The sequence below is a fragment of the Saimiri boliviensis genome, chromosome 17, assembly GCF_048565385.1.
Source record: "Saimiri boliviensis isolate mSaiBol1 chromosome 17, mSaiBol1.pri, whole genome shotgun sequence".
In the NCBI taxonomy this organism is placed as follows: domain Eukaryota; kingdom Metazoa; phylum Chordata; class Mammalia; order Primates; family Cebidae; genus Saimiri; species Saimiri boliviensis.
This window is the reverse complement of record NC_133465.1, coordinates 17,779,569-17,796,068: the sequence shown is the minus strand read 5'-3', so window position 1 is coordinate 17,796,068 and position 16,500 is coordinate 17,779,569. Positions and strand designations below refer to the sequence as shown.

Genomic DNA, 16,500 nt, shown 5'->3' with positions numbered 1-16,500 from the left:
GTGGACGTTTCAGTGAGCTGAAATTGTGCTACTGCAGAGTGAGACTTTGTCTCAAAAAAAAAAAAGGTAAGGTCGGCTGGGTGTGCTTCCTCGCACCTGGAAGCACTTTGGAAGGCCAAGGTGAGAGGTTTACTTAAGCCCAGGAGTTCAAGACCAGCTTGGCAAAATGGTAAAATCCCGTCTCTACAAAAAAAAAAAAAAATTAGTTGGGTGCTTGAGCCCCTGAGTTCGAGGCTGCGGTGAGCTGTGATTGCTCCACTGCACTTCAGCCTGGGTACAGAGAGACCTTGTCTCAAAAACCAACCAACCAACCAATAAACACCATTTTAGGAAGGCTTTAAAAAAAATGGAAATGAAGTGGAAGGCAGGGGAAAAAGGGAAAGTAGGAACATTTGTATATAATTTTCAGTTAGTGGGATCAGAAAATGGGATGGTTTGATGGGACCTTATATTTAACATAAACTGCCAAAAATAAGATGATTTTATACATGTGTCCCCTTCTGAGGACTGGTGTAGAATCATACAGAGGCTTGATATACCCAGGCATGCAATGTAACATTGTCTTTTTTACATTCTCATGTAAATATTTAGCTGCTACTTTATTCCAGAAGAATTGTAGGCCCCCCAAAAAGCAAAAAATTATGAACAATTAAAAAAAACCTTCAAATTGCTGTTTTAATTACTGATACTGACTAGAGATTAAATGCTATTTAGATGGTAAATCTTGAATATTTATTTATTTATAGACAGAGTTTTGTTCTTCTTGCCCAGGCTGGAGTGCAATGTTGCGATCTTGGCTCACTGCAACTTCTGTCTCCTGGGTTCAAGCGATTCTCCTGCCTCAGCCTTCCAAGTAGCTGGAATTGTAGGCATGCATCACCACACTTGGCTAATTTTGTATTTTTAGTAGAGACAGGGTTTCTCCATGTTGGTCAGGCTGGTCTCGAACTCCTGACCTCAGGTGATCTGCCTGCCTCAGCCTCTCAAAGTGCTGAGATTACAGGCGTGAGCCACCTCACCCTACCTATTTATTTAATTATTTTTGAGACAGAGTCTTGCTCTGTCACCCAGGTTGGAGTGTAGTGGTGTGATCTCAGCTCACTGCAACCTCCGCCTCCCGGGTTCAGGTGATTCTCCTGCCTCAGCCTCCCATGTAGCTGGAGTGAGCCACCACGCCTAATCTTTGTATTTTTAGTAGAGACAGGGTTTTGCCATGTCGATCTGGCTGGCCTCAAACTCCTGACCTGATCTGCCTGCCTCAGCCTCCCAAAGTGCTAGGATTACAGGTGTGAGCTACTGCACCTGGCCTATATATTCATTTTATAATAGTTATTGAATATTTTGTGTGATGTTCTGGTTTATACTAATGAATAAGATGGCCAGGTCCCTAACATTAAGCGTTTTTGATTTAATTGTATGGAGAAGAGGTAGGTAACTCAATCATTGCTAGAAGCAGATGTGTATGTGTCTTCATCGCTTATGGGAATGTGAATAGGTAACATCAAAATTAAACTAAAGACTTAGGAAGGCTACTCAGAATAGGGAATTGTTTGAGCTGAGTTTTGAAGAAAGTTTGCAAGATGAATTAGTAAAATAATGATACTGTAAGCAGAAGAATTTCTGTACTTGAAGTCATAGAAGCATGAGCCACTTAAGGAATTCTCTAGCTCTCCGTGGCCATTTACATTTAAATTTATTAAGATTACGTGAATTGCCCTACTGGCTGCTCCGAAAAGTCATCTTTGCATTGTTGCTCCTCTGTCTGACTCCATGCTTGCAGCAGCTACCTCAGCCACCACAGACTCCAGCAGCTTTATCGCCAGGGTCCCTGAACTCTCACTTTCTTTTTAATCCCCTGCATTGAATCACTGGCTTGCCCTACCATATCAGATGCAGCTGTAGACACCAGCTTCGAAATCACCACCCAAGGACTTAAGGAGAAGGAGGAAGTTGTGGAAGAGGCGGCAAATGGAAGAGATACCCCTGTGAATGGAAATGATAACGAGGAAAATGGGGAGCAGGGGTTGACAATGAGGTAGATGAAAAAGAGGAAGAAGGTGGGGAGGAAGAGGAAGCTGAGTCTGCTACAGGCAAATGGGCAGCTGAAGATGATGAGCTTGACGATGTCTATACCAAGAAGCAGAAGACCAATGAGGATGACTAGACAGCAAAAAAGGAAAAGTCAAACTAAAAAAAAAAGGCTATCAGGACCTATTCACCCTTTACTCCATCTCAGAATCTAAAAGTGGTTACCTTTGAGTAGAGAAGCCCACCCACTGTGGGCAGTGTCACCTGCAGACGACACATGCTCTTCACCACCCAGCCCAAACCATGAGAATTTGCAACAAGGGAGGAAAAAGAACCAAAACTTCCAAAGCCCTGCTTTTTTTTTTTTTTAAGTACTTTAAAAAGGAAATTTGTTTGTATTTTTTATTTACATTTTATATTTTTGTACATATTGTTAGGGTCAGCCATTTAATGATGTCAGATGACCATACCAGCCTTTGGAGCAGTCTCTGTCCTACTTCTGACTTGTGTGACCATGTTCATTATAATCTGAAAGGAGAAAAAAAGCCTTGTAAAATAAGCAAAAACGGCAACAGAAAAACAATCTTATTCCAAGCATTCCAGTAACTTTTTTGTGCATATACTTAGCTCTACTATAAGTAGTTGGTTTGTATGAGATGGTTAATAAGGTCGAACATAAAAGGTTCCTTTTTTTTTCCTCTTTTGTCTGTGAAGTCCCCATTTGCTTTTTTTGGTCTGTTTGATGTATGTGTGAAACAATACTGTTCAGCAATAAACAGGAATTTTATTTTGCCAAAAAAAAAAAAAAAAATTAAGTGAATTTAAAAATTCACTTTCTAGGGCCGGGCGCGGTGGCTCACGCCTGTAATCCCAGCACTTTGGGAGGCCGAGGTGGGTGGATCACAAGGTCAGGAGATCAAGACCATCCTGGTCAACATGGTGAAACCCCATCTCTACTAAAAATACAAAAAATTAGCTGGGCATGATGGCGCATGCCTGTAATCCCAGCTACTCAGGAGGCTGAGGCAGGAGAATTGCCTGAACCCAGGAGGCGGAGGTTGCGGTGAGCCGAGATCATGCCATTGCACTCCAGCCTGGGTGACAAGAGCGAAACTCCGTCTCAAAAAAAAAAAAAAAAAAAAATTCACTTTCTTCGAGGCCGGGCACAGTGGCTCAAGCCTGTAATCCCAGCACTTTGGGAGGCTGAGGCGGGTGGATCACGAGGTCAAGAGATCGAGACCATCCTGGTCAACATGGTGAAACCCTGTCTCTACTAAAAATACAAAAAAATTAGCTGGGCATGGTGGCGCGTGCCTGTAATCCCAGCTACTCAGGAGGCTGAGGCAGAATTGCCTGAACCAAGGAGGCGGAGGTTGCGGTGAGCCGAGATCGCGCCATTGCACTCCAGCCTGGGTAACAAGAGTGAAACTGTCTCAAAAAAAAAAAAAAATTCACTTTCTTATTCACACCAGCCACATTTTAAGTGCTTAGTAGCCTTAGCTAGGTGGTGGCTCCCATGGTGGATAGCTCGAATGTAGGCCTTTTCTATCATTGCAGAAAGGAGAAGGCTGCACTCAGTTCAGTTTGGTGATGTAGGGAGCATTGGTGATGGGTGAAGGGAAAAGAAAGCTAGAGAGGTGGCAGAGGCTCAACAGGATTTAGATGTCAAACAAAGGAATTTCAGTTGCATTCTTAAAAGTTGTAGCGAGCCATTGGAATGATTTTAAAGTGAAGAGTGCTATGATCCCACTGTGTGTTTTAGCTAGATTCTCCCAAAACCAGGGTGGAGGACTAGGTTAGAGTGAGAGAGGTCTTCACTAGAGGAGAGAGAACACCTTCAGACCCTTGCACCTTTTGTTATTGCCATCATTATTGTCGTTGTCATCATTGCTGTTATGAGAACGAAGCCTGAACTAGGTGGCAGTAGGAAAGGAGAAGAGGAGAGCCAGATAAGAGAAAGGCAAAGAACACACAGATCTTGAAGATTGCTTGAACTTGGGACCTGAGGAAGAGAGAGACCTTGCTGGTGACAATGGCTGCCTGGCAGGGTCACTTGGAGGGAACCTGGGGAGCAGTGCTTTGGAATACAAAGATGATTAGTTAATGGAGATCAAAATGTGGGAACCGTCGGGCACGATTGCTCACGCCTTTAATCCCAGCACTTTGGGAGGCCGAGGCAGGAAGATCACGAGATCAGGAGTTTGAGACCAGCCTGGCCAATATGGTGAAACCCTGTCTCTACTAAAAATAGAAAAACTAGCCAGGTGTGGTGGCATATACCTGTAGTCCCAGCTACTCGGGAGGCTGAGGCTAGAGAGTCGTTTGAACCCAGGAGGCAGAGGTTGCAGTGAGCCAAGATTGCACCACTGCACTCCAGCCTGGGTGATAGAGGGAGACTCCATCTCAAAAAAAAAAAGTGGGAACCATCATTCTGTGAGTGGTAAAGGTAGGAGGGACGGTGAGCATGGTCACTAGGGTAAATACAACAAGTAAAGTGTTAAGGGCCCAGAGTGGTTCCTGTGGAACTCTATACTCATCTTCTCCTCCTTTTTAAGGGGCAAATGAGAAGTATGTACTCACAAAGGAGACTTGGAAGGTGTCCCCAAGAAGTAGGAGGAAAGATGAGAGAACAGGATCACTGAATGAAGGGGAAGAGTGTTTAGAAGAATGGTCTACAGTGCAGATGGAGCAGAGTTCAAGTACCTTAAGGAATAGGGGAAATACCTGCTGGACTTGGCAATAGAAATTATTGGTAAATTTAGTAAAGGCAATTTTATTCAAGGGTTAAAGACAGAGTGGGTTATGATGAATTAAGGGATATATAGGATGTGATAAATTTGAGTCAGTGAAGATGATAATTTCAAGAAATGTTAAGAAATGGGGCCGGGCGCGGTGGCTCACGCCTGTAATCCCAGGACTTTGGGAGGCCGAGGCGGGTGGATCACGAGGTCGAGAGATCGAGACCATCCTGGTCAACATGGTGAAACCCCGTCTCTACTAAAAATACAAAAAATTAGCTGGGCATGGTGGTGCGTGCCTGTAATCCGAGCTACTCAGGAGCCTGAGGCAGGAGAATTGCCTGAACCCAGGAGGCGGAGGTTGCAGTGAGCCGAGATCGCGACATTGCACTCCAGCCTGGGTAACAAGAGAGAAACTCCGTCTCAAAAAAAAAAAAAAAAAAAGAAAAAAGAAAAGAAATGAAGAGGCCAGACATAGTGGCTCATGCCTGTAATCCCAGCACTTTGGGATGCCAAGGTGGGTGGATCATGAGGTTAGGAGTTCAAGACCAGCCTGGCCAAGATGGTGAAACCCTGTCTCTACTAAAGCTACAACAATTAGCCAGGCCCTGTGGCAGGTTCCTGTAATCCCAGCTACTCAGGAGGATGAGACAGGAGAATCTGAATCTGGTCGGTAGAGGTTGCAGTGAGCTGAGATTGTGCCACTGCACTTCAGCCTGGGTGACAGAATGATATTCTGTCTCAAAAAAAAAAGAAAAAAGAAATGAAGAGATGGTAGTTCGAGAGGGTTGTAGGGATTTGAGATGTGAGAAAGTTAAACATGGTTATCTACAGAGGGGAAAAATGCCTTAATAAAGGGAGAGGGTGAAAATGTCAGGAGCTGAGGGGAGTTTCCCCAGGTCACTGGGGACGTAGAGGAGCATGGGATGCAGAGCAACAGGTAGAGAGAGGAGCTCCCATGGAAGAGAAGCATCTCGTCTTTTAGGAGACAGAATGACCAGGGTAGATAGCAGGAGAAAAAACTGAGAAACTGGGAAAGTTCCTGCCTAAACCACTGAAAAGAAATTGTGGAGGTAGATACTAAGAATCACATCTCAGCTTGACACTTTTTTTTGAGACAGTCTCTCTCTGTCACCAGGCTGGAGTGCAGTGGCATGATCTTGGCTCGCTGTGACCTCCGCCTCCTTGGTTTAAGTGATCTCCTGCCTCAGCCTCTTGAGTAGCTGGGAGTACAGGCGTGTGCCACCACACCCAGCTAATTTTTGTATTTTTAGTAGAGACAGGGTTTCACCATGTTGACCAGGATGGTCTCAATCTCTTGACCTTGTGATCCGCCTACCTCCGCCTCCCAAAGTACTAGGATTACAGGCATGAGCCACCTCGCCCAGCCCAGCTTTACTACTTTTTAATTGTGTGATCTAGGGCAAATTACCTGTCTGAACTTTATTTATATGTGAAATGGAGTTCAGAATAGGGCTAAAGTTAGGTAACATGGAAGGCTCTTAACAGCGCCTAGCCCATGCTTGAGGCTCAGTAGTCCTAGTTCTTCCATCTTCTCTTCCCTTCATTACCTTGAGATATAAAGTCTCTTCAAAAAATGTGAAACAAAAATTTCACATGAAAATAAGTGATAGAAATGACCTATATCATGGTACCGTGACGTTCAAAGGAGCAGCAGCAGTGAACCAGGTAGTTAAAGCTTGGGTTTGAAGAGCATAATACAGTATTTTTCCTTTCCTTAAATAGTGGCAAAGATGAAACAGGTTAATAGAGGCTTAACACAACAAGCTATGAAGTTCATTGTTGTAGAAAACGATTGTATAATCAAGATATTCAATGAGTTGTCAACTGTAGGGTCCTTGAACTAGATAAATGACAAAAGATATGTAGCTAGTTATATCTAAGTATTTGTTTAAATATATTTATATGCTTTTCTTCCCTTCCCGTCCTATCTCCTACTAACAAACCAACTACTCCTGTTAAACAAAAGCAAAAGGAACATAGGCATACCCGTAAGGTTTTCCAAGTCTATAAATACATTTCTGGTCTTAAGTGTGGGCAACATTACTGATTTGTCTACTTTTTTACATAATGTGGTCTCTTGCTTTCCTGCTTGTAATTTTTTTCATAATAGATTTAAAACTTTGGTGTGTGTAAGATGTCATTAATTTAAAGTCTCTGAACATTTTGTGTTTAGTCATTAAGTGGACAGTTATTAAGTATATGCTTTGTTAGGCCATGAGCTAGAACTGGTGATGTTGTAATAATAAAAACTCAACTTTCTCAAAAACTTCCAGAGAGAGAGGCAAGTACATGTGATAATTGGTATAATATATTTTTAAGTATCATTTTTGGAAAACATTTTAGAAGTCCTTATACAAACACTTTTTTTTTTTTTTTTTTTTGAGATGGAGTTTCGCTCTTGTTACCCAGGCTGGAGTGCAATGGCACGATCTCGGCTCACCGCAACCTCCGCCTCCTGGGTTCAGGCAATTCTCCTGCCTCAGCCTCCTGAGTAGCTGGGATTACAGGCACGTGCCACCATGCCCAGCTAATTTTTGTGTTTTTAGTAGAGACGGGGTTTCACCATGTTGACCAGGATGGTCTCGAACTGTCAACCTCGTGATCCACCCGCCTCGGCCTCCCAAAGTGCTGAGATTACAGGCTTGAGCCACCGCGCCCGGCCTATACAAACACTTTTAAAAGAAAGGTTTTCTAAAGGAAAGCTTTTCCAGATTTTTTGAACCTTAGATGGAATTGGACTTTATGTCCACTTATGTGGGAAAAAAAATTTCCTTAGTCTAGTCGCTGTTCTGACTTGCATTTGATTATTAGGCCAGTTTTAATTTTATGTTGTTAATTTTAGTCCCTTCCAGATATGCATCATATTCAGGAAGAAAACTTATCTTCCCCACCATTGGGTCCTCCCAACTATCTACAAGTTTCCAAAGATTCTGCCAGTACTAGTAGCAAGAACTCTTCTTGTGACACGGATGACTTTGTTTTGGTGCCACACAACATCTCGTCAGACCACTCATGTGAGAATCTTTTCTACTTGTACACATTATATTTCTTAATCTACTAAACTAGCATCTTTTTAAAACCCATGTATTACACTTTCTTGTGTAGGGCACCTTTTCAAATAAGCATTTTATTTAGTTGTTTGAATTCTCAGAATTATATTCCTACCTTTCTAAAATTTGCTCAGTCATCTTCTATTAAACAATAATTTTGGATTCTGAAAGTACATGTAAACTTTAAAGGAAATGATACCAAATTCTGTTTGTATCCAAATAGATAGAAATAGAGAAACCAGCCGAATGAGTGAAACTAAGGAAATAAATTAAAGGAACAACTCATCTGGGGAAAAACCTGAGTCAGAAGAGTGTTAAACAATCTGAACATCCTTCAGAAAATACTTTTCTAAGTTAAGGAATGAGCTTCATAGATATATGGGAAGAATTTTCATTAAGGAACTAGAATTCAAGTGACTAAATAGAGCCAGTGTACTTTGGAATGGTGAAGGGTACCAGAAAACCTACAGAAAGGAGAGATTAAGTAAAACTATTAAACAGAAAGAACCATGGTGTGGTCATAAAGGAACAGTATCAGAAAAACTAGAGATTTGATTACCTTAATAATTGAATAATAGCAAGTGCTGACTATGTGCAGAAGTTTGTATCAGGTCTTTTTAGTTGTTCGTCTAGTACTTATTTAGTAGATGCTCATTCTAGGCACTGTGCTAGTTGTTGTGAAGACCGTAATGCCGAGGCTGAATGTCATTAAGTATTAGCTGACTGCGGAAGGGAAAATGTGGACTGCAGCAGCAGTTTATGACCAGCACTGTGAGAGCTGAGAGTTACCTATAAAAGTCATCTAGTGCAGTGGTTTTATTTTTTTTACAAAAAGTAATTAAAACTTTTAAAATCATGAAACATTTCAAACAAAATAATATAGCAGATATTCAAGGCACACACTAGGCTGTGTTACTTTTATATAGGTCAACATTTTGCCATATTTGTCTTAGATATCTTTTTAAAAAAGATATAAAAGGCTGCAAGCACAGCTAAAGTGCCTTTTCTCTTTCTACTCTTGGTAGGAGTATATTCTTCCTGTAGATTATAAATTTTTACATATAATTGTATCCATACATAATGTAGAATTTTTGTGTTTTTGCAGTTACAGCTTGAGCCTGCCAAATTAGAAGATCTAAAATGCACCTAAATCTGAAACTTTTTGAGTGCCAGCATGATGCTCAATGGAAATGCTCATTGAAGCATTTCAGATTTTAGATTTTTGCATTTGGAATGCTTAGTATAATGTGAATATTCTAAAATTCAAATTTTATTTTAATTCTTAAATTTTACAGTGTAACTAAAACACTGTTTATCCATTTCCCTACTGATTTATACTTGGGTTATTTCTACCATTTCTCTATCCAAAATGTAATGAGCCAAGCATTGTGGGTCACACCTGTAATCCCAGTAGTTTGGGAGCATGAGAAGGAAGGATTGCTTGAACCCATGAATTTGAAAACAGTCTGGGCAACATAGTGAGATTCTTGCCCTATTGAACTTTAAAAGTTAGTCAGACATGGTGGTGCACACCTGTAGTTAGAGCTTCTCTGGGGCTGAAGTGGGAGGATCACATGAGCCGCCAAGTTCAAGACCAGCCAGAGCATCATGGCGAGACCCCACCTTTACCAAAAAAATAGAAGTAGTAGCTGGGTATGGTGGCCCATGCCTGTAGTCTCAGCTTGGGAGTTTGAGGCTGTAGTGAGCCATGATTGTGCCACTGCACTCTAGCCTGGGCAACAGAGGGAGACCCTGTCTCAAAAATATATATAAAACAGACATTCTTTGTTTACGTGTTCCAGAATTTCTTCTAACTAAAAACCTTAGATATCTACAACCTTAACTCTATAATATATTTGTACAAACAACTCGTACCAATATTCTCTGTCATACTGTCCTAGTGTTATAATGGTGTTCTCCTATATTCTAAAGATTTTTTTTTCCACATATAACTTTACCTGTAATTCATTTTTGTAGGTGGAGCAAGGTAGATATCGACCACTTGTCCTATTTATTAAATATTTGTCTTTTCTCTGCTGATACGTGGTGTCACATTTGTCATGTCAGCTTTAAATACAAGATAGGGTTTCTTTTAAGATTTGCTATTCTGTGGCCAGGCGTGGTGGCTCATGCCTGTAATCCAAGCACTTTGGAGGCCAAGGCGGGTGGATCACCTGAGGTTGAGAGTTCAAGACTAGCCTGACCAACATGGTGAAACCCCGTCTTAAAAAATTAAAAAAAAAAAAAAAAAAAAAAAAAAAGATTTGCTATTCTAGTCCATTGGTCTATTTGTCTGTATTATAATAATTTTGAAATTTGTGTGAGTCCGTATGTGTGTGTGGTCAGAGAGGGCAGGAGAGCATTCCAGTATTCTTGGCCCTTTACCCCCACATATTGTTCAATTTCAGCTTGATAAGTTTATAAAAACCATTTTGGGATTTTGATGGGAAATGCATTGACTGTATAGTATGACTTATTTAGGGACACGTAGGTTCTTTGCAGTATTAAGTCACTTAATCATGAATGTGTATTTCTCTACTTAGGTTTCTTTATACTTTCTACATAAAGAGCATTCACATCTTTTGTTTTATTCTGGTTACCTTGTTTCTTGTATGCCGTGATATCAGTGTTTCAGAAGTGCTCCTGTCAAGATCTTTGTGCTGCCAAATCGTGGGGGCCAGTTCTCAGTCCTCATTATCCTGATGTTTCCACGTTTGTTATAGTTGATCATGCCCTTTTTTTAATGATTAAAAATCTCTTATTGTGAAATGTGTCATACATTCAAGATGTTTAAAACAGCTATCAGTTTAAGAGTAATATATAACAAATATCTGAGTGCCTTCCTGATTTTTATCTTGTTGGTCTGATTTTTCATCTTTTTGCCTTTTTGCTCTAATTTAATTTCATTAATGTTTCTTCTAACCCTTGTACTGAGTTCTTCTTTTATGTTCTCATGTTTTAAATTTTCTTTCTTTTTTTTTTTTTTGAGACGGAGTTTCGCTCTTGTTACCCAGGCTGGAGTGCAATGGTGTAATCTCGGCTCACCGAAACCTCCGCCTCCTGGGTTCAGGCAATTCTCCTGCCTCAGCCTCCTGAGTAGCTGGGATTACAGGCACGCACCACCATGCCCAGCTAATTTTTTGTATTTTTAGTAGAGACGGGGTTTCACCATGTTGACCAGGATGGTCTCGATCTCTCGACCTCGTGATCCACCCGCCTCGGCCTCCCAAAGTGCTGGGATTACAGGCGTGAGCCACCGCGCCTGGCCCATGTTTTAAATTTTCTAGAAGTTCTTTTTCTCTTTGAAATTGTTCTTATTTCAACATGCAATATATTGTTGTATGCTTCCTGAGGATGGAGAATTTGACAGTTGTTTGAGAGCTCTGTACATGGGAACATCTCATTGACAGCAAGCCTCTTTGATGAATGATACGGCGGGGGTTATTCTTTGGACTATTTCCTTTTTGGAGGGCTACTCAGATCTCCCAGAGACTCATTCAGTCTTTTGCCTAAAGAGTATAAACCTGATACTATCTGGAGTAGCAAAATGGGGGAAGAATTCTGGAGTTCTCAATAGTCAGTGTAAAATTTCATTTAATAATTCCTTTCCATTAATCTTTTATCAGAGTACCCTTGCTTTTAATTTTTCCTGGTGTTCTGCAGTCCAGAGACCCTCTGTTTTACTCTGTCTCAAGTATGAATATCCAGTTTTTTGCTATAGTGGGAGATGGGCATTGCCTATCTGTATAAGGTTGGGGAAAGGATATAAAATTCTAACTGCTTCTTTTAAAAAGAATTCTATGTAAAAAATACATTGTATTATGAGATATAGAAATGGTCCTTGGCTTACAATTTTTTGACTTTGTGATGGTGGGAAAATGATATGCATTCAGTAGAAACCATCCCTCAAATTTTGAATTTTGATATTTTTCTGTATTAGCAATATCCAGTACAGAACTCTCTTGGGATGCTGGGTGGCAGCAGTGAGCTGCAGCCATGATCACCAGGATAAACAGCCGAGGCTAGACTCTACAGTCAATTCCATGAGATATTCAACACTTTGTAAAATAGGCTTTGTGTGCCCAATTGTAGGCCAGTGTAAGTGTTCTGAACATGTTTAAGATAGCTGGGCTTAGTCATCATGATTGGTAGGTGAGGTATATTAAATGCATTTTTACTTAAAACAGTGTCAACATACAATGGTTTTATTTGGAATGATACCATCTTAGGTTGAGGGGCATCTGTATGTAGTAAAATGGTTACTATAGTGAAATAAATTAACATACTCATCAACTCACATAGTTACCCACCTCTCCCTCCATGAGCAGCTATAATCTATTCACTTATAGAATACAGTACACGATGATTAACTCTTTTAACTGCTTCTAAATAGACTTTCAATCAATCCTGCTTTTAATCCTGCATTTAGTGCCACTCTGAAAGGTATCTGGTACTGCTGATTACTCAGCCTTTTGGAGTTCTGTGATGTAAATTGGTTTACTTCTGGGCTAAGGTTCTATCTTCTTGGGTCAACTAAGTCAAATACAATTCGTCCATCAACTTTATACCTTCCAACAAATTTTGGTGGCTGTGAACTTTTCTGTTTTTTTCCTTTTTTTAGACAGAATCTTGCTCTGTCACCAGGCTGGAGTGCAGTGGTGCAATCTCGGCTCACTGCACCCTCTGCCTCCCAGGTTCAAACGATTCTCCCGCCTCAGCTTCCCAAGTAGCTTTGACTACAGGCATGTGCCACCACGCCCAGCTAATTATTTTTGTATTTTTAGTGAAGACGGGGTTGCCCCATGTTGGCCAGGATGGTCTTGATCTCTTGACCTCATGATCCACCCACCTCGGCTCCCAAAGTGCTAGGATTACAGGTGTGAGCCACCGCATCCAGCCCGACTTTTCTGTTCTTCTTGTCCTTGTGAGTTTAGGCTCTTCTCTTTCCTGTCCTTCCCGTTGCCTCTATAGTTTCAAAATTGCAGTATGGTATCAAAAGAACTCTATGAATATGACTTAAAATATGACTATTTATGGGTCCTATCTGACTTATTTATTTTTTTTTTTTGAGACGGAGTTTCGCTCTTGTTACCCAGGCTGGAGTGCAATGGCGCGATCTCCGCTCACCGCAACCTCTGCCTCCTGGGTTCAGGCAATTCTCCTGCCTCAGCTTCCTGAATAGCTGGGATTACAGGCACATGCCACCATGCCCAGCTAATTTTTTGTATTTTTAGTAGAGACAGTGTTTCACCATGTTGACCAGGATGGTCTCGATCTCTTGACCTCGTGATCCACCCGCCTTGGCCTCCCAAAGTGCTGGGATTACAGGCGTGAGCCACGGCGCCCGGCCTTAAAATTTTTTGAAAATGTGGTCATTGAAAGCCATTTAACATCTTTTTGTGAATCTTTTTTGTCCTTAGGATAATCCCACTGGGTATATGCAATCAAATTATTGAGTTTCAAAGTTACTTGAGGCCGGGTTCAGTTGGTCATGCCTGTTATCTCAGAACTTTGGGAGGCCGAGGTGGGCAGATCACTTGAGGTCAGGAGTTCAAGAACAACTGCCAGCATGGGGAAACCCCGTCTCTACTAAATATACGAAATTTAGCTGGCACGTGCCTGTAATCCCAACTACTCCAGAGGCTGAGGCAGGAGACTTGCTTGAACCTTGGAGGTGGAGGTTGCAGTGAGCCGAGATCATGCTGCTGCACTTCAGCCTGGGCAACAGAGTGAGACTCTGTGTCAAAAATAGGTACATTTTTTTTTTAAAAAGTTATTTGAAATAATTTCCCTCTGGTGATTAAGCTGTCAGGTTGATACATGGTTGGTTAGATTCCTTTACTTTTGATTTCTAGGGATTTTATTTTCTTTTGATTTAATTTTGCTTTAAAATTATGTATGATTTTAAACTCAAAGCTATGAAAGAAAGCACACTTAGTGAAATCTAGCTTCTATTTCTGCCTCTTCTTTCTGTTTTCCCAGTTCCCCTATTTGCAGCCATTCATTGTCTTTAAATAGAAATAGACTTAGCCCTTGCTCTGCTACTCTTTGTTACCTGACCCTGGTCTGTTTTCCTTTATAATGCTTGTTGCTACCTGACATTATCGTGTTCTTTCACTACTTGAATGTAAGCTTTATGAGACCAGGGGCCTGAGATGTACCAAATCAGTGCATTTCTTAATTCCTATTTGGGGCCAGAGGGATATTGGTGATTTCTTTCCTGACTCCCCACCCCCTCCTTTTTTTTTTTTTCCTGAGACCGAGTCTCACTCTGTTGCCCAGTGTGGAGAGCAATGGTGTGATCTCAGCTCACTGCAATCTCTGCTTCCCAGCTTCGAGTGATACTCCCACCTCAGCCTCCTGAGTAGCTGGGATTACAGGCATGTACCACCATGCCCAGGTAATTTTTGTACTTTTTGTAGAGACAGGGTTTCACTTATGTTGGCCAGGCTGCTTTCAAACTCCTGAGCTCAAGTGATCTGCCCACCCTGGCCTCTCAAAGTATTGGGATTATAGGCGTGAGCCACTGCGCCCAGCCTCTTTTTCTCCTTTTGAGTATAGGTTAGCAGCATAGTTTATTTTATTTTTAAAGGCTTATATTTTTTGTTCAACACTGCTATTTGCCATCAACACATATTATACCTTCACAGCTATTTAAAATCACAAAGGGCAGCGTGATATAGTGGTTGTAACTGACAGTGAATGAGGTGCTCCTGAGTTCTGAGCTGCACTCTGCTCCTATATGCAGATGATGTAGAGGTTGATGAGGATGGCCTGTGTCATGTGTTACTCAATTCAAGAGGCCCCAGCTTCAATGACATCTTTTTTTTTTTTTGAGAATGGAGTCTTGTTATGTTGCCCAGGCAGGTCTGAAACTCCTGGGCTCAACCTGTTCTCCCAGCTCTGCCTTCCTAAATGATGAGATTCCAGGCGTGAGCCACCACACCTGGCCTTCCATGACATTTTGTTCAACAACCCATGCAAGACCTGAGAGAGTGTGATGCAGGAGGATGGGGTAATCTGACATTTTATTGAACTAGACTTTGTTATATGGTCAGTTCTTCTATTATATTATATATATGTTCTATGCAGAATGTTGCTATACAGTTATGTGCAAAATGATATTAAGGGTACAACTCTCACCTTTGTCATTGACACAGAAAAAGGAACCTGATAAAAATAGCTCAATTTTTGCATGTTTAATGGTGAAGAAATATGTAAACAGTGCAATAAATACTGCATTTTATTTTGAAGAAGACCTCAAATTTGCTTATAGAGTTGCAGCCTATGTCTTCAGTTAGGTGTTGCTTTCTGTGGTCATCTATTATTTCTTGTCGATGAAATCATAACATAAGCAGTTCGTAATTTTGCATTGTGCTGAAATTATTTCCTAATAATCATGTTGGAACAAATTTGTGTTTTTTTTAAGAACTGATTGTACTTTTCTCTCCTTTAGATGATATGCCAACAGGAACTGCTGGTAGACGTGCTTCAAATGAGTTTTTGGTGTGTGGAGGGTATGTATATTACATGTATCTTATTGAAATATTTGTTATATTTTATTTTCGTGAGGAAGGTTATAGAACTTAGTGTTCTTGACTTAAGATTTATTTCATTTTATAGTCCATTATTTCTTTTCTTGAAATTTTATTTAGTTATTTTTTTCTTTGAGACAGAGTCTTGCTCTGTGGCCCAGGCTGGAGTGCATTGGTGCTCACTTTGCTTACTGCAACCTCTGCCTCCTGGGTTCCAGTGATTCTCCCATCTCAGCCTTCTGAGGAGCTGGGATTATAGGCATGTACCACGACACTCAGCTAATTTTTGTATTTTTAGTAGAGACAGAGTTTCACCATGTTGGCCAGGCTGGTCTTGAACTCTTGACCTCAGATGATCTGCTCGCCTTGGCCTCCCAAAGTGCTAGGATTACAGGTGTGAGGCACCACACCCAGCCTGAAATTTTAATTGTGATAAAAAACACATAAAATCTACTATTTCAGCCATTTTTATGTTTATAGCTCAGGTGGTCTGCCTGCCTCGGCCTCCCAAAGTACTGGGATTACAGGCATGAGCCATTATGCCCAGCCACAAGAGTTGTTTCTTTGTTCTTTATTACATTCGATTGGTCTGTATGTCTGTCTTGTGTCAGTACTATAACATTGTTTTGATTGCTGTAGCAAAATACATTTTTAAATCAGGAAATGTGAGACCTCCAACTTTGTCCTTCTTTTTCAAGGCTGTTTAGACTATTCAGGGTCTCTTGAAATTCCGTATCAATTTAAGGGTTTTTCTTTTTCTCCAAAAACGTGCCATCGGGTTTTGATAGGGATTGCATTGAACCTGTAGATTGCTTTGGGTAGTATTGACATCTTAACAACGTAAAGTTTTTCAATCCATGAACATGGGATATCTTTACATTTATTTGTGTCTTCATCTTCTTTAATTAGATTTTTATATTTTTTTCAGTATACAGATCTTTCATCTCCTTGGCAAGTTTGTATTTTATTCTCTTTTTTTTTTTTTTAAGATAGGGTCTTGCTCTGCTGCCCAGGCTGGTGTAATCATAACTTACTGCAGCCTTGAGCTCCTGGACTCAAGCAGTCCTCCCACCCCAGCCTTGCCAGTAAATTAGCCTCAAGTACACCATGCCCAGCTTTTTTTTT

General features: G+C 40.9%; 1 protein-coding gene and 1 pseudogene across 7 annotated transcripts in view; both read left to right on the top strand.

Annotated features, from left to right (window-relative positions):
• Positions 1-16,500, top strand: part of ULK2 (unc-51 like autophagy activating kinase 2) — a 117,370-nt gene that overhangs the window by 56,560 nt on the left and 44,310 nt on the right. For all 7 annotated transcript variants that reach the window (XM_039476022.2, XM_074388276.1, XM_039476023.2 and 4 more), the window contains 2 exons: positions 7,633-7,804; positions 15,297-15,357. In XM_039476022.2, coding sequence (XP_039331956.1) covers positions 7,633-7,804; positions 15,297-15,357 — 233 coding nt within the window. The remainder of the gene's footprint in view (positions 1-7,632; positions 7,805-15,296; positions 15,358-16,500) is intronic.
• On the top strand, positions 1,833-4,973 carry LOC141581923 (prothymosin alpha pseudogene; annotated as a pseudogene).